At 42.2% G+C, this 27,366-nt stretch overlaps 1 protein-coding gene across 1 annotated transcript in view; it reads left to right on the top strand.

Annotated features, from left to right (window-relative positions):
• Window positions 1-27,366, top strand: part of LOC311117766 (relaxin receptor 2-like) — a gene marked incomplete at its 5' end in the record, with an annotated part of 177,545 nt that overhangs the window by 45,851 nt on the left and 104,328 nt on the right. Inside the window, one exon of the mRNA XM_084192680.1 lies at window positions 14,803-14,874. Within this exon, the coding sequence (XP_084048806.1) occupies window positions 14,803-14,874 (72 nt within the window). The remainder of the gene's footprint in view (window positions 1-14,802; window positions 14,875-27,366) is intronic.

Here is a 27,366-nt window from a genome sequence, read left to right as displayed (position 1 = left end):
ATATCTTTGATGAAAACCTGCTCCAGAGCGCTCAGGACCTCAGAGTCTCTGAATGTCCTTGAGTGGCCCAGCCAGAGCCCGGACTTGAACCCGATCAAACATCTCTGGAGAAACCTGAAAATAGCTGTGCAGCGACGCTCCCCATCCAACCTGACAGAGCTTGAGAGGATCTGCAGAGAAGAATGGGAGAAACTCCCTAAATTCAGGTGTGCCAAGCTTGTAGCGTCATACCAAAGAAGGCTCGAAGGCTGTAATTGCTGCCAAAGGTGCATTAACAAAGTACTGAGTAAAGGGTCGGAATACTTATGTAAATGTGATATTTAATTTTTTATACATTTGCAAAAATGTCTATAAACCTGTTTTTGCTTTGTTTGTGTGTAGATTGATGAGGAAAAATAACAATTTAATCCATTTTAGAATAAGGCTGTAACGTAACAAAATGTGGAAAAAGTAAAGGGGTCTGAATACTTTTCGAATGCACTGTACATATTTGTATGTTTAGTGTTGAGAACATGTGCATATTTTCTAAAGGTCTATCTTGATCAAAACATCTGCCTCTCACACAGAGCTCTAGCTTGGCTTCCTGAACTCGTTTGGAACTCGCCGTTTCATCTCAAATTAATATTGTCCAGCAATGACCAAGAGAAAATGTTTTTTGTTTAAAATCTATTATTTGATTAATTATTTTAGATTAATGGCTATAAATCGATCTCTGAATGTGCTGTAGAGATGAAACTCTCCCCTGCTGCGCTACAATGTAAGGATTGCAGGCATGTGCTTTATCAGTTGCTGTGACATAGGGCTCAGCCAGGAGTTGATGGACAGTCGAAAGAGGGAATGAAATGGTAGAAGGGGTTCCAGAGGTTTCAGATTTCACATCCTACGTCACACAGGCTGACAAAATATGCTACTGTGTCCGTGGGAACCAGGGCTATCGTTCAATGCAAGCCATTTCGATCTACGGTGTCCACAGATTGATTTATAAGCAGAGATGATGGTCAGAACCGGTACCAGAACCACGAAGGTCCCCTAAGCAGGTAACTTTACATCTAATTAAACTAATACAATTTCTCAGAGAAAGAGATGTAGGAGGGGGTCTGGGGAATTTTTATGTAGAAGTACTGAGAAGCTTGGTTCTGGTGACGTTTTAAAAGGAAATTCTACTCCAAAATGAAAGAAAATAAAATTACGTTGACATCAACGTGTATGACAGCGTATGTGACCGTTCCTGGTGCAAAAACAATGTCCTATCCCAGAGCTCGAGTAAATGACACTAAGCTGCTCCCGAATGTATTATGTCAGGACGTGGAAATCGATTCTATCGTAGTCCATGTGGGTTTTAATGACATTATGAAGGGCAGCTCTGAACAGTTGAAACTGGATTTTAAAGAGCTGATTGACTCTCTGCTAGACACTAACAAAAAACCCATCATATCTGGCCCTGTGCCCTCTCTGAATCGTGGCGTTGAACGCTTTAGCAGGATTCTTGCTCTTTACAACTGGCTACGTGATTATTGCAGCTCAATGGGTGTAACTTTTTGTTGACAATTTCGAAACCTTTTGGAAACAAAACACGTTTTATAAATCATTTGGGTTCCTGGATCCTTTCACAGCATTATTTGACTGCGTTGAGACAACGACTTAGCAATGACACAATCCCAGCTCAGCTAATCCCTACCATGTGACACAGAGTTGTCAAAATGCTTCAGCAAATGTACATTACATCAGGGGCGTTGGAAAACACAATATAAGTAACCTAATTTATGGCCCTCTAACTGCCCTGAATGCCTCTGCTGATCCTACAGCTATTGTATTCAGTAATCATGTGCCTAAGAACCAGAATTATACTGTTAGCACTGAGCCGGTGTGTCCGAGGAGGAAGTCCACTGTGTGAAGCTCACCCTGCACTAAAATAAAGAAAATGAGCACATCTACTGCTGCTAAGCTTCCCAGTAAAGCAATAAAAACAAGTAAGCATCCCAGAAGAATGGTGCTCAAAATAGCCCACGTTAACATACAGTGGGGAAAAAAAGTATTTAGTCAGCCACCAATTGTGCAAGTTCTCCCACTTAAAAAGATGAGAGAGGCCTGTAATTTTCATCATAGGTACACGTCAACTATGACAGACAAAATGACCACCAGTGTGTCAACACGCCAAGCAGATCATTCGTGTCCATATATAAATATATATACAGTGGGGGAAAAAAGTATTTAGTCAGCCACCAATTGTGCAAGTTCTCCCACTTAAAAAGATGAGAGAGGCCTGTAATTTTCAGCATAGGTACATGTCAACTATGACAGACAAATTGAGAGAAAAAAATCCAGAAAATCACATTGTAGGATTTTTTATGAATTTATTTGCAGATTATGGTGGAAAATAAGTATTTGGTCAATAACAAAAGTTTCTCAATACTTTGTTATATACCCTTTGTTGGCAATGACACAGGTCAAACGTTTTCTGTAAGTCTTCACAAGGTTTTCACACACTGTTGCTGGTATTTTGGCCCATTCCTCCATGCAGATCTCCTCTAGAGCAGTGATGTTTTGGGGCTGTCGCTGGGCAACACGGACTTTCAACTCCCTCCAAAGATTTTCTATGGGGTTGAGATCAGGAGACTGGCTAGGCCACTCCAGGACCTTGAAATGCTTCTTACGAAGCCACTCCTTCGTTGCCCGGGCGGTGTGTTTGGGATCATTGTCATGCTGAAAGACCAAGCCACGTTTCATCTTCAATGCCCTTGCTGATGGAAGGAGGTTTTCACTCAAAATCTCACGATACATGGCCCCATTCATTCTTTCCTTTACACGGATCAGTCGTCCTGGTCCTTTTGCAGAAAAACAGCCCCAAAGCATGATGTTTCCACCCCCATGCTTCACAGTAGGTATGGTGTTCTTTGGATGCAACTCAGCATTCTTTGTCCTCCAAACACGACGAGTTGAGTTTTTACCAAAAAGTTCTATTTTGGTTTCATCTGACCATATGACATTCTCCCAATCCTCTCCTGAATCATCCAAATGCACTCTAGCAAACTTCAGACGGGCCTGGACATGTACTGGCTTAAGCAGGGGGACACGTCTGCCACTGCAGGATTTGAGTCCCTGGCGGCGTAGTGTGTTACTGATGGTAGGCTTTGTTACTTTGGTCCCAGCTCTCTGCAGGTCATTCACTAGGTCCCCCCGTGTGGTTCTGGGATTTTTGCTCACCGTTCTTGTGATCATTTTGACCCCACGGGGTGAGATCTTGCGTGGAGCCCCAGATCGAGGGAGATTATCAGTGGTCTTGTATGTCTTCCATTTCCTAATAATTGCTCCCACAGTTGATTTCTTCAAACCAAGCTGCTTATCTATTGCAGATTCAGTCTTCCCAGCCTGGTGCAGGTCTACAATTTTGTTTCTGGTGTCCTTTGACAGCTCTTTGGTCTTGGCCATAGTGGAGTTTGGAGTGTGACTGTTTGAGGTTGTGGACAGGTGTCTTTTATACTGATAACAAGTTCAAACAGGTGCCATTAATACAGGTAACAAGTGGAGGACAGAGGAGCCTCTTAAAGAAGAAGTTACAGGTCTGTGAGAGCCAGAAATCTTGCTTGTTTGTAGATAACCAAATACTTATTTTCCACCATAATTTGCAAATAAATTCATTAAAAATCCTACAATGTGATTTTCTGGATTTTTTTCCTCAATTTGTCTGTCATAGTTGATGTGTACCTATAATGAAAATTACAGGCCTCTCTCATCTTTTTAAGTGGGAGAACTTGCACAATTGGTGGCTGACTAAATATTTTTTTCCCCCACTGTATGTAGCTTAAGAAACAATGTTCATGAAATCAATAATTTGCTAGTAACAGATGACATTCATATTCTGACTATCTCTGAAACTCACTTAGATAATACCTTTGATGATACAGTGGTAGCAATACAAGGTTGTAACATTTACAGAAAATATAGAAATGCCAATGGTGGAGGTGTTGCTGTTTATATTCAGAACCACATTCCTGTGAAGATTAGAGAGGATCTCATGTTAAATACTGTTGAAGTAATATGGCTACAGGTTCATCTGCCTCACTTAAAGCCAATTCTGGTGGGAAGCTGCTATAGACCACCAAGTGCTAAAAGTCAGTATCTGGATAACATGTGTGAAATGCTTGATAATGTATGTGATATCAATAGAGAGGTATACTTTCTGGGTAATTTAAATATTGACTGGCTTTCATCAGGCTGCCAACTCAAGAGAAAGCTTCAAACTGTAACCAGTGCCTGCAGCCTGGTTCAGGTTATCAGTCAACCTACCAGGGTAGTTACAAACAGTACAGGAATTAAATCATCAACATGTATTGATCATATCTTTACTAATGCTGCAGAGATTTGTTTGAAAGCAGTATCCAAATCCATTGGATGTAGTGATCACAATTTAGTAGCCATATCTAGGAAAACCAAAGTTCCAAAGGCTGGGCATAATATTGTGTATAAGAGGTCACACAATATGTTTTGTAGTGATTCCTATGTTGTTGATGTAAAGAATATATGTAGGTCCGTGGTGTGTAATGAGGAGCAAACAGACACTGCACTTGACACATTTATGAAATTGCTTATTCCAGTTACTAATAAGCATTCACCCATTAAGAAAATGACTGTAAAAGCTGTTAAATCCCCATGGATTGATGAGGAATTTAAAAATGGTATGGTTGAGAGGGATGAGGTAAAAGGAATGGCAAATAAGTCTGGCTGCACAACCGATTGGCAAACATATTGCAAATTGAGAAATCGTGACTAAACTGAATAAAAATAAGAAGAAACAACACTATGAAACAAGGATAAATGACATAAAGAATGATAGTAAAAACATTGGAGCACCTTAAATGACATTTTGGGGAAAAAGGCAAACTCAGCTCCATCATTCATTTAATCAGATGGCTCATTCATCACAAAACCAACTGATATTGCCAACTACTTTAATCATTTTTTCATTGGCAAGATTAGCAAACTTAGGCATGACATGCCAGCAACAGTTGCTGACACACATCCAAGTATATCTGACCAATTATGAAAGACAAGCATTGTAACTTTGAATTCCGTAAAGTGAGTTTGGAAGAGGTGAAAAAATTATTGTTGTCTATTAACAATGACAAGCCACCGGGGTCTGACAACTTGGATGGAAAATTACTGAGGATAATAACGGACGCTATTGCCACTCCTATTTGCCTTATTTTCAATTTAAGCCTACTAGAATGTGTGTGCCAAGGCTTGGAGGGAAGCAAAAGTCATTCCGCTACCATAAGAATAGTACAGCCCCCTTTACTGGCTCAAATAGCTGACCAATTAGCCTGTTACCAACCCTTAGTAAACTATTGGGAAAAAAATTGTGTTTGACCAGATACAATGCTATTTTACAGTAAACAAATTGACAACAAACTTTCAGCAAGGACATTCAACAAGCACAGCACTTACACAAATGACTGATGATTGGCTGAGAGAAATTTATGATAACAATATTGTTTTGTTAGACTTCAGCGCGGCTTTTGACGTTATCGATCATAGCCTGCTGCTGGAAAAACGTTATGGCTTTGCTATAACGTGGATAAAAAGTTACATGTTACATGTGTACAGCAGAACGCTTGGCGTGTTGTGGAAGCTGGGCCGGGCAGAGCAGATAAAGGAGATGGTGATTAATGTTTGTTCAACAGTTAGCCCAGGTTTCTTCTGCAGAATACACAACGAAGCGTCAGTGGGACTACAGATCCTTTCAACAAAGATTATGAAGTTGCTCAGATTATCTGTATGTGAGAGGGAAATGTTATTTAGGAGGAGGTTGTCGGGTGAGGTTGTCGGGTAAGCTTGGCTTTATACATAGTTTGGGCTTTGTCGAGTAAAGCTTAAACTATGTATTTAGATTGTAGTTAGGTATTGTAGGTAGTTATCGTGGGTTGTTGTATGTAATTATTGTAGGTTAGTATTGTATTCGGCTGAGCCTGGTGAAGCATGAAGCTAGCTAGCTAACCCACTACCTGGACTAGCTTGCGGGTAGCTACTGGCAACTATTAGCAACGGTATAGTTGTTTCACGCCTGAGAGTGCCTGTAATTACGCCAGCTGGCTGCCTACAATAATTACATACAATAATGCCTACCATTCAGCTGTTTTCTAACCTCATTGTCTGAACCGTTAACGTTAGGAAGTAAGTGGCTACTGTGCTTGAAATTTAGCTAGCTTGTTGCTACCTGGATAGCTACTAGTAAACAATAGTTGGAACGACCTAGCGAACAGACGCGAACTGGCTGAGTCAATTCAGTGGCTAGCTTTGCACTTGGCTAGCTAACAGTAGCTGCTAGGGGTAAGTCATAACCTACATTTGTGTTTTGTTTTTACATATTGGTAGCCAGAGTCGTTCAAGGAATTCGGGACATGGGTGACTAGTTAACGTTAGCTTGGCTCTTTCTGTGTGTTCGTGCCGTGAAAGGAGGGGTTTCTTCTTTGTCTGAAAGCAATGGCTAGCTAGTATGCTAACTATTCTAGCTAACTAACTGGCTGAATAAGTTGACGACGGACTCGCTCAAGCTGTTGGGACTAACCCACAACGTTAGACACGGACACGAACGATCTGCTTGGCGTGTTGACACACTGGTGGTTTGTTGTGGCCGAGAATTGGTGCTAAACCGTGTTGTTGGAGTCCGGCATGCTAGCTGGCTGTGGCGTCTTATGACTAGGTGCCCTGGACGATTTTCACGGAAGAATACTGTACCAAGTTAGCTAGCTGAATAAACTAAGTTAGTCTATTCCTAGAAAACATTGAACCGCTGTAGTTTACAACAATTATAGTTTCTGAGGTGGAAGTTGGGAGAGTAATATTTGGGTGTTGTGGTGAGGGAGGCCCCGCTCTCTCCTTTCCCAGATGTTTAGTTCATTTCATTCCGATCTCCATTGCATTATTGTAGCCATTTTCTGCAGCCTGTCAACTATGCCTCTGTCTATCCCTGTTCTCTCCTCTCCGCACAGGCTATACAAACACCTCACACCGCGTGGCTGCTGCCTCTCTAACCTGGTGGTCCCTGCATGCACCACCCACGTGGAGTTCCAGGTCTCAGGCAGCCTCTGGAACTGCCGTTCTGCTGCCAACAAGGCAGAGTTCATCTCAGCCTATGCTACCCTCCAGTCCCTCGACTTCTTGGCGCTGACGGAAACATGGATTACCACTGAAAACACTGCTACTCCTACTGCTCTCTCCTCATCTGACCATGTGTTCTCGCATACCCCGAGAGCATCTGGTCAGCGGGGTGGTGGCACAGGAATCCTCATCTCCCCCAAGTGGACATTCTCTATTTTTCCCCTGACCCATCTGTCTATCTCCTCATTTGAATTCCATGCGGTCACAGTCACTAGCCCATTTAAGCTTAACATCCTTGTCATTTATCGCCCTCCAGGTTCCCTTGGAGAGTTCATCAATGAGCATGACGCCTTGATAAGTTCCTTTCCCGAGGATGGCTCACCCCTCACAGTTCTGGGGGACTTCAACCTCCCTACGTCTACCTTTGACTCATTTCTCTCTGCCTCCTTCTTTCCACTCCTCTCCTCTTTTGACCTCACCCTCTCACCGTCCCCCCCTACTCACAAGGCAGGCAATACGCTTGACCTCATCTTTACTAGATGCTGTTCTTCTACTAATCTCACTGCAACTCCCCTCCATGTCTCCGACCACTACTTTGTATCCTTTTCTCTCTCGCTCTCCTCCAACACTACTCACTCTGCCCCTACTCAGATGGTAATGCGCCGTCGCAACCTTCGCTCTCTCTCTCCCGCTACTCTCTCCTCTTCCATCCTATCATCTCTTCCCTCTGCTCAATCCTTCTCCCTCCAATCTCCTGATTCTGCCTCCTCAACCCTCCTCTCCTCCCTTTCTGCATCCTTTGACTCTCTATGTCCCCTATCCTCCCGGCCGGCACGGTCCTCCCCTCCAGCTCCGTGGCTTGATGACTCATTGCGAGCTCACAGAGCAGGGCTCCGGGCAGCCGAGCGGAAATGGAGGAAAACTAGACTCCCTGCGGACCTGGCATCTTTTCACTCCCTCCTCTCTACATTTTCTTCATCTGTTTCTGCTGCTAAGGCCACTTTCTACCACTCTAAATTCCAAGCATCTGCCTCTAACCCTAGGAAGCTCTTTGCCACCTTCTCCTCCCTGCTGAATCCTCCTCCCCTCCCCTCCCTCCTCCCTCTCTGTGGATGACTTCGTCAACCATTTTGAAAAGAAGGTTGACGACATCCGATCCTCGTTTGTTAAGTCAAATGACACTGCTGGTCCTGCTCACACTGCCCTACCCTATGCTTTGACTTCTTTCTCCCATCTCTCTCCAGATAAAATCTTGCAACTTGTGACGGCCGGCCGCCCAACAACCTGCCCGCTTGACCCTATCCCCTCCTTTCTTCTCCAGAACATCTCCGGTGACATTCTCCCTTACCTCACCTCGCTGATCAACTCATCCTTGACCGCTGGCTATGTCCCTTCCGTCTTCAAGAGAGCGAGAGTTGCACCCCTTCTCAAAAAACCAACACTCGATCCCTCTGATGTCAACAACTACAGACCAGTATCCCTTCTTTCTTTTCTCTCCAAAACTATTGAGCGTGCCGTCTTTAGCCAACTCTCTTGCTATCTCTCTCAGAATTACCTTCTTGATCCAAACCAGTCAGGTTTCAAGACTGGTCATTCAACTGAGACTGCTCTTCTCTGTGTCTTGGAGGCTCTCCGCACTGCTAAAGCTAACTCTCTCTCCTCTGCTCTTGTCCTTCTAGACCTGTCTGCTGCCTTTGATACTGTGAACAATCAGATCCTCCTCTCCACCCTCTCCGAGCTGGGCATCTCCAGCGCGGCTCACTCTTGGATTGCGTCCTACCTGACCGGTCGCTCCTACCAAGTGGCGTGGGGAGAATCTGTCTCCGCACCACGTGCTCTCACCACTGGTGTCCCCAAAGGCTCAGTTCTAGGCCCTCTCCTATTCTCACTATACACCAAGTCACTTGGCTCTGTCATATCCTCACATGGCCTCTCCTATCATTGCTACGCAGACGACACACAACTAATCTTCTCCTTTCCACCTTCTGATAACCAGGTGGAGAATTGCATCTCTGCATGTCTGGCAGACATATCAGCATGGATGCCGGATCACCACCTCAAGCTGAACCTTGGCAAGACGGAGCTGCTCTTCCTCCCGGGGAAGGACTGCCCGTTCCATGATCTCGCCATCACGGTTGACAACTCCGTTGTGTCCTCCTCCCAGAGTGCGAAGAGCCTTGACGTGACGCTGGACAACACCCTGTCGTTCTCCGCTAACATCAAGGCGGTGACCCGATCCTGTAGGTTCATGCTCTACAACATTCGGAGAGTACGACCCTGCCTTACACAGGAAGCGGCACAGGTCCTAATCCAGGCACTTGTCATCTCCCATCTGGATTACTGCAACTCGCTGTTGGCTGGGCTCCCTGCCTGTGCCATTAAACCCCTACAACTCATCCAGAATGCCACAGCCCGTCTGGTGATCAACCTTCCCAAGTTCTCTCACGTCACCCCACTCCTCTGCACACTCCACTGGCTTCCAGTTGAAGCTCGCATCTGCTACAAGACCATGGTGCTTGCCTACGGAGCTGTGAGGGGAACGGCACCTCCGTACCTTCAGGCTCTGATCAGTCCCTACACCCAAACGAGGGCATTGCGTTCATCCACCTCTGGCCTGCTGGCTCCCCTACCTCTGCGGAAGCACAGTTCCCGCTCAGCCCAGTCAAAACTGTTCGCTGCTCTGGCACCCCAATGGTGGAACAAGCTCCCTCACGACGCCAGGACAGCGGAGTCACTCACCACCTTCCGGAGACATTTGAAACCCCACTTCTTTAAGGAATACCTGGGATAGGATAAAGTCATCCTTCTACCCCCCCCCCCCCCCCCCCCCCCCCCCCCGCCCCCCTTACCCCACCCCACCCACCCCAATAAAAAATTTAAAAAAACATATATTATTATATATTATCCCACTGGCTATATGGTGAATGCACCAATTTGTAAGTCGCTCTGGATAAGAGCGTCTGCTAAAAGACATAAATGTAAATGTAAATGTAACAGAACACAGAGGGTGTTCTTTAATGGAAGCCTCTCAAACTTAATCCAGGTAGAATCAGGAATTCCCCAGGGCAGCTGTCTAGGCCCCTTACATTTTTTTCCATCTTTACTAACGACATGCCACTGGCTTTGAGTAAAGCCTGTCACGTTCGCTTACAGACGGGACGGACCAAGGCGCAGCGTGATATGCATACATGTTTATTTAAATGAATAAACAACCGACAAAACAACAAACAAACGAAACGTGAAGTCCAAGGTACACAAACAACATACCTAACACGGAACAAGATCCCACAACCCACTAGTGCCAATAGGCTACCTAAGTATGGTCTCCAATCAGAGACAACGAGCGACAGCTGCCTCTGATTTGGAACCACACCGGCCAACATAGATCTAGACTTACTAGATCTAAACATAGAAAATGCAACATAGAACATACCACACAGAAAATACACACCCTGACTCAACAAATACGAGTCCCCAGAGGCAGGGCGTGACAAAGCCAGTGTGTCTATGTACAGTTGAAGTCGGAAGTTTATATACACCTTAGTCAAATACATTTAAACTCAGTTTTTCACAATTCCTGACATTTAATCCTAGTAAGAATTCCCAGTTTTAGGTCAATTAGGATCACCACTTTATTTTAAGAATGTGAAATGTCAGAATAATAGTAGAGAAAATTATTTCTTTCAGCTTTTATTTCTTTCATCACATTCCCATTAAATTGGGGTCATTGTCCATTTGGAAGACCCATTTGCGACCAAGCTTTAACTTCCTGATTGATGTCTTGAGATGTTGCTTCAATATATCCACATAATTTTCCTTCCTCATGATGCCATCTATTTTGTGGTGCACCAGTCCCTCCTGCAGCAAAGCACCCCCACAGCATGATGCTGCCACCCCCGTGCTTCACGGTTGGGATGGTGTTCTTCGGCTTGCAAGCCCCCCCTTTTTCCTCCAAACATAACGATGGTCATTATGGCCAAACAGTTCTATTTTTGTGTCATCAGACCAGAGGACATTTCTCCAAAAAGTACGATCTTTGTCTCCATGTGCAGTTGCAAACCATAGTCTGTCTTTTTTATGGTGGTTTTGGAGCAGTGGCTTCTTCCTTGCTGAGCGGCCTTTCAGGTTATGTCGATATCGGACTCGTTTTACTGTGGATATAGATACTTTTGTACCTGTTTCCTCCAGCATCTTCACAAGGTCCTTTGCTGTTGTTCTGGAATTGATTTGCACTTTTCGCACCAAAGTACGTTCATCTCTAGGAGACAGAACGCGTCTCCTTCCTGAGCGGTATGACGGCTGCGTGGTCCCATGGTGTTTATACTTGCGTACTATTGTTTGTACAGATGATCGTGGTACCTTCAGGCATTTGGAAATTGCTCCCAAGGATGAACCAGACTTGTGGAGGTCTACAATTTTTATCTAAGATCTTGGCTGATTTCTTTTGATTTCCCCATGATGTGAAGCAAAGAGGCACTGAGTTTGAAGGTAGGCCTTGAAATACATCCACAGGTACACCTCCAATTGACTCAAATGATGTCAATTAGCCTATCAGAAGCTTCTAAAGCCATGACATAATTTCTGGAATTTTCCAAGCTGTTTAAAGGCACAGTCAACTTAGTGTATGTTAACTTCTGACCCACTGGAATTGTGATACAGTGAATTATAAGTGAAATAATCTGTCTGTAAACAATTGTTGGAAAAATTACTTGTGTCATGCACAAAGTAGATGTCCTAACCAACTTGCAAAAACGATAGTTTGTTAACAAGAAATGTGTGGAGTGGTTGAAAAATGAGTTTTAATGACTCCAACCTAAGTGTATGTAAACTTCCGACTTCAACTGTATGCGGATGACTCAACACTATACACGTAAACTGCTACAGCAACTGAAATAACTGCAACACTTAACAAAGAGTTGCAGTTAGTTTCGGAATGGGGTGGCATGGAATAAGTTAGTCCTAAATATTTCCAAAACTAAAAGCATTGTATTTGGGTCAAATCATTCACTAAACCCTAAACCTCAACTACATCTCATGATGAATAATGTGGAAATTGAGCAAGTTGACGTGATTAAAATGCTTGGAGTAACCCTGGATTGTAAACTGTCATGGTCAAAGCATATTGATACAACAGTAGCTAAGATGGGGAGAAGTATGTCCATAATGAAGCGCTGCTCTGCCTTCTTAACAACACTATCAACAAGGCAGGTCCTACAGGCCCTAGTTTTGTCGCACCTAGACTACTGTTCAGTAGTGTGGTCAGGTGCCACAAATGGGGACTTGGGAAAATTGCAGTTGGCTCAGAACAGGGCAGCACGGCTGGCCCTTAAAAGTACACGGAGAGCTAACATTAATGAAATGCATGTCAGTCTCTCCTGGCTTAGAGTGGAAGAGCGATTGACTTCATCACTGCTTGTTTTTGTAAGAGGTGTTGACAAGCTGAATGTACAGAGCTGTCTGTTTGGAATACTGGCACACAGCTCGGACACCCATGGATTCCCCACAAGACATGCCACCAGAGGTCTTTTCACAGTCCCCAAGTCCAGAACAGACTATGGGAGGTGCACAGTACTACATAGAGCCATGGCTACATGGAACTCTATTCCACATCAGGCAACTGATGCAAGCAGTAGAATCAGACTTAAAAAACTGGTAAAAATACACCTTATGGAACAACGGGGACTGTGAAGAGACACACACAAAGGTATAGACACATGCATACGCAAACATTGTGATATTGTTGAATGGTGGTATTAAACATTTTGTATTGTAGATAGGTAGGTAGTGGATTAATAATGTTAAATGATGTACTGTTTTATATTTTGTTTTATATGTAATGTAAGTGTTTTAAATATGTTTGGGCCCCAGGAAGAGTAGCTGCTGCCTTGGCAGGAACTAATGGGGATCCCTAATAAATACAAATACAAATACTAAAAATGTAATCTGTCTCATCCCAAACATTTAAGTCACTCCTCAAAAAGTATTTTGAGGTAAGGATGCGTTTTACCCTACTATTGAATTCTAGAACAGTAACGTGCTTAACCATGCTGCTGCAAAAAACTCTGGGTTTAAAAGGGTGCAGTTTGCGTGTATTTAGGAGTTGAGAAATAAAGTTGGAATGGAGAGCTGGGATCCCCCTCTTTAAAAAAAAAGCCTATTAAAACTGCTGTTTTCCCCATGATTGCAAGAACTGCTGTGTATTGACTGCTTGTCAGGCACTCGCAACTTAAATTCGCCTCGAGAGAACACACAACAGCAAGCCAACTAGGTAAATAGATCAACTATTCTACTACTACGTATGGGGTTGTTTCATTACTCGTTTTGTTTGCAGAGGAAAAGTATACGTGGACTGTTCTAGCATCTTCAAAGCGCGCCTCGGCAGAAATAGTTTTTCATGTTTCATATTTTTTTGGCGCAGCACCACAGCTAAATGACTGCAGCGGAAACACTGATGTGGTTGCTACCATGATTACGCGTTATCCTGAATGAATCGTGAATAATGACGAGTGAGAACGTTACAGAGGGTCAAAGATCATACCCCCAAGACATGCTAACCTCCTCTGTTATTTGTAATAGTGAGAGGTTAGCATGTCTTGGCGGTATGATCTTTGACCCTCTGTAACTTACTCACTCATCATTATCGGTGATTCAATTAGAATTGTCTGTAATCATAGTAACATCCACATTAATTTAGAAGTGTTTAGAAACATATTCTGTTCCTATTTATAATAGAAATGACTCCAACATGACACAATACATTTTATAAACTGGGTGGTTCGAGCCCTGAATGCTGATTGGCTGACAGCTGTGGTATATCAGACCGTATACCACATGTATGACAAAACATTTATTTTTACTGCTCTAATTACGTTGGTAACCAGTTTATAGCAATAAGGCAATGTAGTCATTGCATGCTAGGAATATGGGACCAAATACTAAACTTTTGACTACTTTATTTATAAGAATCTTTGGGGATGTCAATCATTTTGACCCCTACTTTTTTGAGAAAAAAAAAAAAACTTGTTAAACAAAATCTCTTTCTCTGAGCATACAATATAGCTCAGTATTTGATACATTTTAAAAATTATTATACAGTCATTTTTGCGCATCTTTATCAAGGGTGTCAATAATTTGGGACCACACTGTAGCTCAGCTGCTGTTCCATCCCAGCTCTAATTATATACTATGTTACAATCATCTCACAGAATAGAGGGGCTCTTCAAAACTGATTAGAGAAACCATAATGGATTGGATTTTCAAGTAGCATTACGTGTGGATCGGATGTGTATGTGTGTGTGTGTGTGTGTGTGTGTGTGTGCATGCACGCATCCGTGCGTGTTATATGCAGGTGTGTGTGTGTGTCTCCCGAGTGGCGCAGTGGTCTAAGGCACTGCATTGCAGTACTAGCTGTGCCACTAGAGATCCTGGTTCGAATCCAGGCTCTGTGGGAGAACCATGGGGCGGCGCACAATTGGTCCAGGGTAGGGGAGGGAATGGCCGGCAGCGATGTATCTCAGTTGGTAGATCATGGCGTTTGCAACGGCAGGGTTGTGGGTTCGATTCCCACGGGGGGCCAGTATGAAAAATAAAAAAATGATGTATGCACTAACTGTAAGTCGCTCTGGATAAGAACGTCTGCTAAATGACTAAAATGTAAATGTGTAACCATAGTAACGGTGCTGTGTTGTCTGGTTCCTGTTGCAGGTCTCTGAAGAGTAACGAGATAAAGAGACTGTCCGACAACATCTTCTCCACCTACACACACCTGCAGAGACTGTGAGTACTAAACAATATTAGACTGGAGTAGGTTGGACTGGACTAACTGGACTGGACTGGAGTGTTGTAGGTTGGAATGGACTGGAGTACACTACTGGTCAAAATTTTTGTAACACCTACTCATTCAAGGGTTTTTCTATATTTTTACTATTTTCCACATTGTAGAATAATAGTGAAGACATCAAAACTATGAAATAACACATATGGAATCATGTAGTAAACAAAACATTGTTAATAAATCAAAATATATTTTATATTTGAGATTCTTCAAATATCCTTTGCTTTGATGACAGCTTTGCACACTCTTGGCATTCTCTCAACCAGTTTCACCTGGAATGCTTTTCCAACAGTCTTGAAGGAGTTCCCACATATGCTGAGCACTTGCTGGCTGCTTTTCCTTCACTCTGCCGTCCGACTCATCCCAAACATCTCAATTTGGTTGAGGTCGGGGAATTGTGAAGGACAGGTCGTCTGATGCAGCACTCCATCACTCTCCTTCTTGGTAAAATAGCCCTTACACAGCCTGGAGGTGTGTTGGGTCATTGTCTTGTTGAAAAACAATGATAGTCCCACTAAGCCCAAACCAGATGGGATGGCGTATCACTGCAGAATGCTGTGATAGCCATGCTGGTTAAGACAGTGTCACCAGCAAAGCACCCCCACACCATAACACCTCCTCCTCCATGCTTTACGGTGGGAAATACACATGCGGAGATCATCCGTTCACCCACACCGCGTCTCACAAAGACACAGCGGTTGGAACCAAAAATCTCAAATTTGGACTCCAGACCAAAGGACACATTTCCACCGGTCTAATGTCCATTGCTCGTGTTTCTTGGCCCAAGCAAGTTTCTTTGCAGCAATTAGATCATAATGGCCTGATTCACACAGTCTCCTCTGAACAGTTGATGTTGAGATGTGTCTGTTACTTGAACTCTGAGATGCATTTATTTGGGCTGCAATTTCTGAGGCTGGTAACTCTAATGAATTTATCCTCTGCAGCAGAGGTAACTCTGGGTCTTCCATTCCTGTGGCGGTCCTCATGAGAGCCAGTTTCATCAAAGCACTTGATGGTTTTTGCGACTGCACTTCCGTATTAACTGACCTTCATGTCTTAAAGTAATGATGGACTGTCGTTTCTCTTTGCTTATTTGAGCTGTTCTTGCCATAATATGGACTTGGTCTTTTACCAAATAGGGCTATATTCTGTATACCCCCCCTACCTTGTCACAACACAACTGATTGGCTCAAACGCATTAAGAAGGAAAGAAATTCCACAAATTAACTTTTAAGAAGGCACACCTGTTAATTGAAATGCATTCCAGGTGACTACCTCATGAATCTGGTTGAGAGAATGCCAAGAGTGTGCAAAGCTGTCATCAAGGCAAAGGGTGGCTATTTGAAGAATCTCAAATATAACATATATTTTGATTTGTTTAGCAATTTTTTGGTTACTACATGATTCCATATGTGTTATTTCATATTGTTGATGTCTTCACTATTATTCTACAATGTAGAAAATAGTAACAATAAAGAAAAACCCTTGAATGAGTAGGTGTTCTAAAACCTTTGACCGGTAGTGTACGTTGGACTGGACTGGCTTCGACTCGACTTATTGTCAATATTATACTTTCACCATTTGCATGAAAATGTATTTAGTCCATGTATTATAGTTGACTAGTCATAATCCAGTTAGGATACTGTCATATCTTGTTAGAAACATCAAACTGGGTTTGAACCATGGTCATGTGTACACCACAACAGTGTTATCCCACTGAGCTAAAGCGTTAGCCTGGTTCACTAGGCATTAGCTAACAACTGGAGTTAGTGTTCATGTCATTACGCAAGACATAGTGCACCAGGTAAATTGGCGAAAAATACAGTCTCATGTACAGCAACAAAATGTTTACAGAGTGACTTACAGTAGTGAGTGCATACATTTTCTAACTTATTTCGTACTGGTCCCCCGTGGGAATTGAACCCACAACCGTGGCGTTGCAAGCATCATGCTCTACCAATTTAGCCACATGGGATTACCTGGGCAGTAAGGACTGAATGAGGACTGAATGGTTGAATGAGTAAGTGGGGAAAGCATTACAATTACAGGATAGTTGTCTTGTATTTGCATAAAACACTAATGTGGAAATGTATGTAGAAATTAGTTCAGTCCCTCTACATTCACAGCAGACGCAGCAGCTAAACACATACTAGAGTTGTACAGTGAATGTGTAATTTGGGTAATTTATCACTTTATAATGCATTCAGCCTTTCAGTATGCGTCCCAAATGGCACCCTTTTCCCTATATAGTGTACTACTTTTAACCACAGCGCTATGGTGCCCTGGTCAAAAGTAGTGCACTATGTATGATATAGGGTGCCATTTGGGATGCACCCTTCGGCAGGGGCAGCTGTATTTGAGGACCCCAGGGACTGTATCCACAAGACTTAAAAAAAAACTCCCAGCTCAGCGTAGGTTTTAGGATGATGTTAAGACACTGCCCAGACAAACTCTGAGCCAGGAGTAAAATCAACCCATAAAGGTTTATCTCAGCTGGTAACGACAGTTTGAGGTTACCGCAAAGTAAAGATAGTGATGACGCTCATTGACACGATGGGGAATAACCAATCGTGATGAGGCATCACCAGCTTTGAACCCTATTGCACGCTTCATTCAACCACTGTGAATGTGACTGTACATCAACTGTTGCTATGGTGAAACGCTTGATATAATTTTCGCCTGACACCATCACCTTGCCTACTCTTGCATAATATGTTGGCATGGTTACAGATGTAGGATCTTAGTTTCATCACTCTTTTGTTGCTGTATTTGAGCTTCTAAAGTTTGTAATTTCCACTTTGAAATTTCAGACAATAATTTGCCCTAAAGAAAAATTTATCAACTCCTACAATTTTTTTTTTAACATGAATTATAATCCACATAATAATGAACATTTCCTGTTGCTGCATCTGTCCTACATCTGTAACCTTAAAAAAAAAAAAAAATCTGATATTTTGAATAATGTGATAGGCATATTGGAATCCAATAAAAATAAAAAATAAAATAAAATAAAAAGTGGTTGTAAAAAGCAGAATTTGACGATATTACCATTATATCAGCACACTCGTCGAAAAACTCTTAATCGCTTTGGCACAGTAGGCATCAAGTCACTTGCCGATAATGTTTAATACAACGTTTGACAGGTCTACCATTTTCACCGAACGCAATCAAGTTAGCATTTAATTGCCTAATTTATAGGCATGCCCAATTTAGACATATTATTTTAACAAGATATACAGTGAGGAAAAAAGTATTTGATCCCCTGCTGATTTTGTACGTTTGCCCACTGGTGATCAGTCTATAATTTTAATGGTAGGTTTATTTGAACAGTGAGAGACAGAATAACAACAACAAAATCCAGAAAAACGCATGTCAAAAATGTTATGAATTGATTTCCATTTTAATGAGGGAAATAAGTATTTGACCCCTCTGCAAAACATGACTTAGTACTTGGTGGCAAAACCCTTGTTGGCAATCACAGAGGTAAGACTTTTCTTGTAGTTGGCCACCAGGTTTGCACACATCTCAGGAGGGATTCTGTCCCACTCCTCTTTGCAGATCTTCTCCAAGTCATTAAGGTTTCGAGGCTGATGTTTGGCAACTCGAACCTTCAGCTCCCTCCACAGATTTGCTATGGGATTTGCTATGAGTGGCTAGGCCACTCCAGGACCTTAATGTGCTTCTTCTTGAGCCACTCCTTTGTTGCCTTGGCCATGTGTTTTGGGTCATTGTCATGCTGGAATACCCATCCACGACCCATTTTCAATGCCCTGGCTGAGGGAAGGAGGTTCTCACCCAAGATTTGACGGTACATGGGCCCGTCCATCGTCCTTTTGATGTGGTGAAGTTGTCCTGTCCCCTTAGCAGAAAAACACCCCCAAAGCATAATGTTTCCACCTCCATGTTTGACGGTGGGGATGGTGTTCCTGGGGTCATAGGCAGCATTCCTCCTCCTCAAAACACGGCGAGTTGAGTTGATGCCAAAGAGCTCCATTTTGGTCTCATCTGACCACAACACTTTCACCCAGTTCTCCTCTGAATCATTCAGATGTTCATTGGCAAACTTCAGAAGGGCATGTATATGTGCTTTCTTGAGCAGGGGGACCTTGCGGGCGCTGCAGGATTTCAGTCCTTCACGGCGTAGTGTGTTACCAATTGTTTTCTTGGTGACTATGGTCCCAGCTGCCTTGAGATCATTGACAAGATCCTCCCGTGTAGTTCTGGGCTGATTCCTCACCGTTCTCATGATCATTGCAACTCCACGAGGTGAGATCTTGCATGCAGCCCCAGGCCGAGGGAGATTGACAGTTATTTTGTGTTTCTTCCATTTGCGAATAATCGCACCAACTGTTGTTACCTTCTCACCAAGCTGCTTGGCGATGGTCTTGTAGCCCATTCCAGCCTTGTGTAGGTCTACAATCTTGTCCTTGACATCCTTGGAGAGCTCTTTGGTCTTGGCCATGGTGGAGAGTTTGGAATCTGATTGATTGATTGCTTCTGTGGACAGGTGTCTTTTATACAGGTAACAAGCTGAGATTAGGAGCACTCCCTTTAAGAGTGTGCTCCTAATCTCAGCTCGTTACCTGTATAAAAGACACCTGGGAGCCAGAAATCTTTCTGATTGAGAAGGGGTCAAATACTTATTTCCCTCATTAAAATGCAAATCAATTCATAACAGTTTTGACATGCGTTTTTATGGATTTTTTTGTTTGTTATTCTGTCTCTCACTGTTCAAATAAACCTACCATTAAAATTATAGACTGATCATTTATTTGTCAGTGGGCAAACGTACAAAATCAGCAGGGGATCAAATACTTTTTTCCCTCACTGTAGCACTCTAAAGGGATAACTTGAAATAACATGTAAGTTAATAAAATAATCTAAATAAAAATATGTGATTATTTATTAGCCTAGTGGTTATAAGTATTTAGGCACATCATGTGAATTAGGCCTCTTGAAATTATTGTCAAAAGCGCAAGAGATATTGTTGCATGAATGTCTAGATTATTTATGGCTTGATTGATCGATCATATAGACATATGAAAATTGTTTTTCAACAACTCCAAGCTATTGCCTGTCTATGGCGTACGAACTACTGACTTATTGCCTTTTTAAATGTATTATAAAGACACCTGCTGGTAACTCTCAACTGGTTAGGACAGATAATGAGGCGTGACTCTTATGACTAAAGAGGCTTCATGCATTCAGCTTTTATTTTTACCCATATGAGGAGGAGTAAAATGTTTATATTCTCAGCACGTATGACCAATTGTCTACTCTGAGACGCTTTGTGGATACGGGCCCTGATCTCTTTTTCAGAATGGCCACTTATACCCAATCAGAGAGATGTGATTAAGCAGAACTCTTCTCCAACGCGCGCACGTGCGCGCACACACACACACACACACACACACACACACACACACACACACACACACACACACACACACACACACACACACACACACACACACACACACACACACACATACACACACACATACACACACACACACACACACACACCCCACACACACCCCACACACACCATACACACATGCACAAGCACCACACACAAACCCCACACGCACCCGACAGGCACCACACACACACACACACGCACACACACACACACACACACACACCCCACACACACACCATTCGCAGACTACTCCTACTTACACTACATTCAGAAAGTATTCATACTCCTTGACTTATTCCACATTTTGTTGTTTTACAGCATGAATTCAAAATGGATTAAATATTTCAAAAAATCTCACCCATTTACACACAATACCCCATAATGACAAATTGAAAACATTTGTTGTTTATTGAAATGTATTGAAAATGAAATACAGAAATATTTATTTTACATACAGTATGTGTTCACACCCCAGTGTCAATACTTTGTAGAATCACCTTTAGCAGCAATTACAGCTGTGAGTATTTTTGGGTAAGTCTCTAAGAGCTTTCCACACCTGGATTGTACAATATTTGCCCATTATTATTTTCAAACTTCTATAAGCTCTGTCAGATTGGTTGTTGATCATTTCTAGACAACCATTTTCAGGTCTTGTCATAGATTTTCAAGTAGATTTACTGTACCAGTCAAAGGTTTGGACACACTTACTCATTCAAGGGTTTTTCTTTATTTTTACTATTTTCTACATTGTAGAATAATAGTGAAAACATCAAAACTATGAAATAACACATATGGAATTATGTAGTAACCAAAAAAGTGTTAAACAAATCAAAATATATTTCAAATGTGAGATTCTTCAAATTGCCACCCTTTGCCTTGATGACAGCTTTGCACACTCTTGGCATTCTCTCAACTAGCTTCACCTGGAATGCTTTTCCAAAAGTCTTCAAGGAGTTCCCACATATGCTGAGCACTTGTTGGCTGCTTTTCCTTCACTCTGCCGTTCGAATCATCCCAAAGCATCTCAATTGGGTTGAGGTCAGGGGATTGTGGAGGCCAGGTCATCTGATGCAGCACTCCATCACTCTCCTTCTTGGTAAAATAGTCCTTACACATCCTGGAGATGTGTTGGGTCATTGCCCTGTTGAAAAACAAATGATAGTTCCACTAAGCCCAAACCAGATGGGATGGTGTATCGCTGCATAATGCTGTGGTAGCCATGCTGGTTAAGTGTGCCTTGAATTCTAATTAAATCACACACCATAACACCTCCTCCTCCATGCTTTACGGTGGGAACTACACATGCGGAGATCATCCGTTCACCCACACCGCATCTCACAAAGACACAGAGGTTGGAACCAAAAATCTCAAATTTAGACTCCAGACCAAAGGACACATTTACACCGGTCTAACGTCCATTGCTCGTGTTTCTTGGCCCAAGCAAGTCTCTTCTTCTTATTGGTGTCCTTTAGTATTGGTTTCTTTGCAGCAAAATCGACCATGAAGTCCTGATTCACACAGTTTCCTCTGAACAGTTGATGTTGAGATGTGTCTGTTACTTGAACTCTGTGAAGCATTTATTTGGACTGCAATTTCTGAGGCTGGTAACTCTAATGAATTTATCCTCTGCAGCAGAGGTAAATCTGGGTCTTCCATTCCTGAGGCGGTCCTCATGAGAGCCAGTTTCATCATAGCGCTTGATGGTTTTTTGCGACTGCACTTTAAGAAACTTTCAAAGTTCTTGAAATGTTCGTTATTGACTGACCTTCATGTCTTAAAGTAATGATGGGCTGTCGTTTCTCTTTGCTTATTTGAGCTGTTCTTGCCATAATATGGACTTGGTCTTTTACCTACCTTGTCACAACACAACTGATTGGCTCAAACGCATTAAGAAGGAAAGATATTCCACAAATTAACTTTTAATAAGGCACACCTGTTAATTGAAATGCATTCCAGGTGACTACCTCATGAAGCTGGTTGAGAGAATGCCAAGAGTGTGCAAAGCTGTCATCAAGGCAAAGGGGGGCTATTTGAAGAATCTCAAATATAAAATATATATTTTCATTTGTTTAATACGTTTTTGGTTACTACATGATTCCATATGTGTTATTTCATAGTGTTGATGTCTTCACTATTATTCTGTAAAAAATAGTAAAAATAAAGAAAAAACCTTGAATGGTAGTGTAAGTCAAAACTGTAACTCGGCCACTTAGGAACATTCACTGTCTTCTTGGTAGCACCTCCAGTGTAGATTTGGCCTTGTGTTTTGAGTTATTGTCCTGCTAATAGGTGAATTTATCACCCAGTGTCTAGTGGAAAGCAGACTGAACCAGGTTTTCCTCTAGGATTTTGCCTGTGCTTAGCTCCATTCCGTTTTCTTTTTTTGCCTGAAAAACTCCCCAGGCCTTAACCATTACAAGCGTACCTACAACACGATGCAGCCACCATTATGCTTGAAAATATGGAGAGTGGTACTCAGTAATGTGTTGTATTGGATTTGCCCCAAACATAACACTTTTTATCATTATTGTTAAAATGAGAGGCCGCCTGAATCTTTAATTTAAAGACACTTGCTCCTTTTGGTCTCAACGTAGAGTTTGATCTAAAGCCATTCTTGTGATTCTTGTGTCTTTGCTATCTATTGCGAATAATGTTTGTAGGCCTATGTAGCCAAATTTTATCTATGATCTTATGTTATCCATTCATGATTTTCTTATATGTTCTATTTATATATCTAAATCAACCAATGAAATCAAGCCACAGCCATTGCTGTTTATTTATTTATTTTCCTCACATGTTGTCACGATCGTTGACTGAAGACACGGACCAAGGCGCAGCGTGATAAGCGTACATACTTTTATTTAACGTACTAAACGACAAAAACAACGAACAAACGATACGTGAAGTCCTGAGGTTATAACACAACAAACCTTTACGGATCAAGATCCCACAAAGACTAGTGCAAAACAGGCTGCCTAAGTATGGTCCCCAATCAGAGACAACGAGCTACAGCTGCCTCTGATTGGGAACCACCCTGGCCAACATAGATCAAACGATCTAGAACAAAAACATAGAAAAACTAAACATAGCAAATGCACACCCTGGCTCAACATTTAAGAGTCCCCAGAGCCAGGGCGTGACACATGTCCCTAATACCCTTCCGTACATGTCACATAGCAAGATGTTATCCTGTATTTTAAGCCTTATCCAGAAATTAGAATTAAACCAAAAATGAAAGCTATTGTTTGAGGATGATGCTGGACCTTCTGACATAAAAAAAAAGAAAAGGCAGTTTGATATAAATAAATAAAATACCATTTAGCAGACGCTTTTATCCAAAGCGACTCACAGTCATGCGTGCATACATTTTTTGTGTATGGGGTGGTCCCGGGGATCGAACCCACTACCTTGGCGTTACAAGCGCCGTGCTCTACCAGCTGAGCTACAGGCACATGATTGCGCAAAAAACACAGGGCCCTAGTCATATGCAATGTTTTTCTGTCCTCTTAAAAAAAATTATTTGAAGTTATTTGTTACAGTACACTTCACCTCAGGGCCAGGCACAGCATGCTCTTAAAAACCCAATTTAGTTCTACATCTAAAACCCAAGACCAGGGGCGCAGGTTATTAGCCTAAAATGATCAAAGTCTAAAACAAATATACTTTTAGCATTTTACCCCAAACCCCTCATTACACATACTGAACTGTACCTGTCCTTGTCTCAGTGGGACTTCTTGGCTTAGATAAAGTTCAAATAAAATAAAAACTCCATTGTTTCTTCCTTTCTGTGGCGATACATCAAAACATGTGTTACCATTCAGGCTCCAGGTGCAATCTGTTAGTCTGGGAAAGAGAAATCTTTTCATATTTTCCACACTAACCTGTCATATAGTGAGGTGTTCTGTGATAACACTGACGTCTCTCAGGGAGAGTCTCACTATTTAATTTAATAGCTGCTATCAATCACGTACACGCACACACACACACACACACACACACACACACGCACACACACAAAAAAACTTGCACAGGCACACACACACATACACACACTTGCACAAACACACACACACACACACACACACACACACCTATTTACCTGGTTCATCTTCATTTTATTATTTAATCTTAGTCTATTTAATCTTATTATTGAATCTTAGTCTATTTAATCTCATTATTTAATCTTAGTCTATTTAATCTTATTGTTTACAGTTTTTGCCTTTTGCTTACACACTTTTTGCAGAATTTGGCTCATTATGTCAAAACTCAACACACAAGCCAATCAGACATAACACTTGGAGATTAACAACTCACATATATGCCAAAATGAAACACTGCAATCAAAACTTAACACTCCTTTCTAAAAAATGAAATTCTTGCAACAAAACCATACACACAAGCAACATTTGAATGACTATTTCATATCAGCAGCAACACACTGATGGGCTTTATATAAAACACTGCAGTCTTTGTGTTTCTATTTTTATTGTCATTTTATTGTCATTGTCTTCTGTAAAACTCAAAAGTAGAATTTCTGCAGTAATCAAACAGTATTTACAAAAAAGTTTTTACAAAAAAACAAACATTCTTACAGAAATTATTAACATCAAATTTAGCAACAAAACAAAAGTAAAAAAACTAAACAATTATTGGATAAATTGCTATTGGGGGGAAAAACATATACTTGTTTTGTGTGTGTGTGCGTGTGTGTGTGCGTGTGCGTGTGCGTGTGTGTGTGCGTGTGTGTGGTGGGGGGCGGGGGGGGCTTTTGGATCACGCCTTCTGTTCGGATCTGGCCACAAGACCTCGTCAACATCACAGGCGATGTCCTCATTGGGCTAGGCATCGGGGAAAATATCGCCTTGTGTGCCGAATCCACCCTTGGATTGATCCCACCTCAATGTCTCCACATGCCTCTTCCATTGCTTGCAGAAGAGTCATGCGGGCATGTGGTTGCAGATCATATACTTTCCACCGCCACGCTGAAAATAATTCCTTGATTGCATTTACAGTAGAAAGGGGCTGTAAGGGGGCAGGTATAAAACTGTGAAATTATTGTGGTTGTTGAACCAATCTCGGACCAGAGCAGCCCGGTGGAAACTAACATTATCCCAGATGACAACAAACCTGGGCTGCTGTGGTCTGTCCTGCACAACTGCATGTAGTGCATCTAGAAATGCAATGATCTGTCCTGTATTGTAGGGACCTAGAGTGGCATGATGATGCAGGACTCCTTGGACACTAATTGCAGCACACAAGGTGATATTTCCCCCACGCTGCCCAGGGACATTTACAACAGCCCTTTGTCCCACTACGTTACGGCCCCGACGCCTGGTTTTGGCCAGATTGAAGCCTGCCTCATCCACGTAGATGAACTCATGCGGCAGTTCGGCGGCATCAAACTCCAGAACTGTCTGTAACAGAAAATATTGAATAGTGTTACTGAAAACACATACAGTAACTACAATGTCTATATTTTCACACAAGTAGGGGCTGGGTTGGGTGAGTATAGACAAAAACTACAAGCTACAGGCAGGGCAGGTGGCAGCATAAACCCTCATTCCCACATCACAATATATAGTATGTAAAGTAAAGTGACACATACCTGCACATAATCATGGCGCAGATCCTTGACCCTGACACTGTTCCTCTCAAATGGCACCCTGTACAGCTGCTTCATTCTGAAGTTATGTTTCTGTAGGATGCGACTTAGTGTAGAAATGCTGACCCTGTTGATATTGTTGAATTCATTTCCATTTGCAATTATGCGCTGTTGCAACTCACGAAGTCGGATTGCATTATTTTCTCGCACCATTTCAATGATGGCAAGCTCTTGTTGTTGAGTGAAGAGCTGTTCCCTTCCACCTTGAGGAGGTCGTCCAACCATTCTGTAGAAAATGCCACCACAAGATGTCATTGGTTAGGTTATTTTTCACATACTGTACTTTCAAACTGTACACAGTACTGCAACATCACAATGGTATTCCCTTTACATATACAGTACTTCACAGCACTACCCATTTTTGTATAGTATAGTTAGTACAGTAATACTGTAATATGATACAGAATCATGTGACACATACAGTAGGTACAGTCTGGAGTAGAAACTTGAAGATATACCTGTTCTCCAGTCGGAATGTCCTTATTATCGATGCTACTGTGTAGCGACTGAGGTTAGGGTGGACTCTTTGCCCAGCCTCCCTCATGGACAGGCCATGATGTATCACATGGTCCACCAGAGTAGCCCTGATGTCATCTGATATACGTCTCCGCAATGGTCCTCGTCCTCTTCCACGTCCTCTTCCTCGTCCGACTCCTCTCTCTCTCTTCGTCCTCTTCTTACTCTGACTCTCATTGCCTCCATGCTTGCAAAGTTCTAAAAATGGCTTACCTGAGGCCTATTTGTAGTGCTAAGGCTCAGAATGATTGGTGTTCTGTTTTCTGTGCAAGTGTTTTCAGGTGTGTATGTAAGTGCATACAATTGCCAGATGAGTTTTGCATTTTGAACAGTGTTTTCCCAATGATAACAGGTGATTTCGTTTTTGAACAAAGTGTCTAATGTAAGAAAACGTGTGTAGTGTTTCACAATAAGTGTGTTACAGAATTGCAAACAAAGTGCAAAGTTGACATTGTGTTTAAGCCATGGTTACACTGTGTTTAAGGTATGCTACAATAAGTTTAGGTATTGAGGCTTTGGTCAAAGCATTCGGTTTTAGTGTGTAAGCAATGGGCAAAAACTGTAATCTTAGACTATATCAGTCATTCTCATACTCTTAATCTCATAACTATTTATAGTTTTAATAATCATCTGCCAATATTGACCGTTTTTTCTACACTTTGTCCTTGTACTAGATGTTATTAGAACATAACTTAACTTTTTAAGACACACAACAAGTGTGTGTGTGTGTGTGTGTGTGTGTGTGTGTGTGTGTGTGTGTGTGTGTGTGTGTGTGTGTGTGTGTGTGTGTGTGTGTGTGTGTGTGTGTGCGTGCGTGCGTGCGTGCGTGCGTGC

Source organism: Coregonus lavaretus (genome assembly GCF_964263955.1).
Source record: "Coregonus lavaretus genome assembly, contig: HAP1_SCAFFOLD_602, whole genome shotgun sequence".
Taxonomy (NCBI): domain Eukaryota; kingdom Metazoa; phylum Chordata; class Actinopteri; order Salmoniformes; family Salmonidae; genus Coregonus; species Coregonus lavaretus.
This window is presented reverse-complemented; position numbering and strand designations above follow the sequence as displayed.